Source organism: Tupaia chinensis, unplaced genomic scaffold, assembly GCF_000334495.1.
Source record: "Tupaia chinensis unplaced genomic scaffold, TupChi_1.0 Scaffold000133_1, whole genome shotgun sequence".
In the NCBI taxonomy this organism is placed as follows: Eukaryota; Metazoa; Chordata; class Mammalia; order Scandentia; family Tupaiidae; genus Tupaia; species Tupaia belangeri.
Genome location: NW_006159602.1, coordinates 5,064,668 through 5,067,625, shown reverse-complemented (window position 1 = coordinate 5,067,625; position 2,958 = coordinate 5,064,668). Strand labels below are relative to the sequence as shown.

Here is a 2,958-nt window from a genome sequence, read left to right as displayed (position 1 = left end):
CTTCTTTCTTCTGGATATTGTTGTGGAGTTGAATTATGCACATTTTTGTTTCGTGTCTTACATTTTTAAGAAAACTTGTAATCTTTATGGTTGCTGCCTTTTAAGGAAATTTTTTTTTCTTTTTCCTTTTTTCTGTTTTTCTTTCTTTTTTAACTGAAACTTTTTAAAATTTTTTTTAGTTTGTAATTTTACAGAGGTTACATTTAAGCTTATTTCAAAATATTAGTATGGCTCAACATACTAGATGTTAGTCACATTAAGTTTATTAATAAGTGATTTAAGTAATCTAAATATTCTTCCATCTTGCCTTATTTACATGGTTGATCATTTATTAGGGTAGTTATTTACTATAGAGTTTGCTTATACATAGCAAGAGTCAGCAAACCTTTTCTGTATGGACCCTCATGGTGATTATTTTAGGCTTTGTAGACCATATAGGTCTGCTTTATGTATATATATTTTTATATATATATTTTTTAAGAGTGATTTTTTGCTATAGGGCATGTGCATTTGCTAGAGAGACAGAAAGCGAGAAATCACCCACCCCAGGGAGGATGGCCACACCACAGTCCCTTTTCTTCCTTTCTTCTCTTGGGATTTTGGGCATATATGAACTCATGCCCAGCATGATTTTCAAACTTCCTGGTCCAGGATTCAAACCGTTGTCAACCATGTGGGCGTCTAGTATTTTAACCACTATGCCACCTGCTGGCCTGCTTTTTAACTCTTTTATAATATGAAAATAGACAGGACTGGGCCCAAGGTCCTAGTTTTCCAACTTCTTATATAAAGCCTTATTCTTAAATAAGAGATATTTGTGCTTTAATTTTCTACACAAACCTCTCTCAACCATGAGAGAATTGTATCGTGAGTTTTTGCTATTGCTTTCTTCACTTCTGGGAATCAACTAACTCATTAGATAAGACTGAGAAAAAAAATAAATCCTGAGATTGATTTTTCCTCTCAGTGTTTTGGGCATACATACACATTTGCCTGGCCTATTTTTCAAGCCACATGAAAATGACAAGAGAACACTTACCTCAGTTTACTATCATGCTTTTTTTTTATGGTTAGCCACTTAGACATAACTGATTTAATTGCCTTCTGAAAAAAAAATATTTAAATGACTGCTTCTCTCAGTACATCAATTTTTACTCCTTTGAAAATAAACTGTAGCCCTGACCCAGATAAATTTAGAAAAAAAGAAAAAACTTCAGGAGTACATATATTCATGAAGTGTTCGTTCCTTAAAGGATAAGATTTCTCTTTAACAGAAATCTCCACATGTCACATTGTATGTAGAAACTTTTTTTTTTTTTAATTTATCATTTATTTATTTTTGCCATAGGGTGTGTGTGGCTTGCTGGAGAGAGACAGAGAGAGAGAGAGGGAGAGAGAGAGGAAAAGTGAGAAATCATCCCCTAGTGGGGATGGCCATGCTGCAGTCCTCTCTCCTCTCCATGTTTTGGGCATACATGCACATTTGCCTGGCCTATTTTTCAAGCCACCTGGTCCAAGACTCTAACGGCCACATGGGATCCAGCACTTTACCTGCCATGTGGGATCCAGTGCTTTAACCACCATGCTAGCTGTTGGCCTGATGTGTAGAAACTAATTTTAAGAATCGCATCTGAAATTAAGAAATCATAGGATGGGCTTTTTATGGTAAATGGTAGATAAGCTATTAAGTTACTGCATTTTCCAAAGTATCACCTGCTTACTTTTATTATGTAGTAACAAATATTGATATGTAGGTGTCTAAGCTGTATTACTGTTTATTTAAAATCTTGCTTATGTATTCTTGTTCTGGTTTAGAATTTCAGAAAGAGAGAAAGAAATAACTTGTCTCCAGAATGAGTTAGGTTCTCTGAAGGATGCTGTTGAACACCAAAGGAAGAAAAACAATGTAAGCAAATCTTTGTCCAAATGAAATCTTTCTTTTTATTACTTCAACACTGAATATGGTTCAACATTATCTTTGTTTTGAATCTACTTTTACTTTAGATTTCTTAATCTTCTAAGAAAGAACTGTTGTTGTTTTCTGTGTTTTGCTTTTGGCTTGGGGCATTATTGGAGAGATTTCATTTTATTGGAGAACAGATTTTTTAATAAGTGAAAAGACCAATTATTAACTTACAAATATTATTTTAAAATTAAAGCTATAATTATTATACCTTTAGTGTCTCTTTTTAATTAAAAATGCAGTTATCTTTTTGCTGATCTTTTATTTGGAAAAATAATTCTTTCAGATCACTATTTTAAAATAAAAGATGTTTCCTCTTATTTAGATCAGACTAGTCTTTTTTGCAACTAAAAGTAATCTCAGTGTTCAAAATTAGTATGTTCTATAATTAAGTCTTTTCAAAACCTTCTGGAACCTTCCTTGTTTTAAATATAAACTGAGAAGAGTGTAAATTTGATAATTGTTTTAGAGGTTTTAGAATCTGAATACATTTATATAAAGTGAGAGAGAATCATACTTTAAGAAATATAAATCCTAATAGTTTTACTGAATAGGTAAGAGTGAACTTAGGTTAATTTTTAAAATTCTTTTACTAGAAGGTGACACTTATAAAGAGAATACAAGCATTTTTGTTAGAGAAAAAATATTTGCACACAAAAGTCTGAATGCTAAGACTTGAAGACCAAATGTTATTGAAATAGAAGGGGATATTGATAATAAAGGGATATGTGTTTTATAATATAAATGACATTTTTCAAAGTTGGTGTTAAAGTGTTAACAAGTTGGAATTTCCCTGCACCCTTGAGTTTGTCAAAATTAGGTACATGAATTGCCCGTTGTGTGTCTGTGTTAACATTACTAACAGCATGGCCTAGCCATAGAACTGGAGGTGAACTTGCTGGTACACTGCTAATATCTAACTATGTCCTGTTATTGGAATTCTCAGATAAGGGCAAGGTAGGCTGGTCTAATACAGCAGTAGTGGCAGCTGGAGC

At 32.8% G+C, this 2,958-nt stretch overlaps 1 protein-coding gene across 1 annotated transcript in view; it reads left to right on the top strand.

The window, feature by feature from the left end:
- The window catches only part of KTN1 (kinectin 1), an 88,317-nt gene that overhangs the window by 56,511 nt on the left and 28,848 nt on the right, over window positions 1–2,958 (top strand). The window contains exon 30 of the mRNA XM_027770432.1: window positions 1,816–1,906. Within this exon, the coding sequence (XP_027626233.1) occupies window positions 1,816–1,906 (91 nt within the window). The remainder of the gene's footprint in view (window positions 1–1,815; window positions 1,907–2,958) is intronic.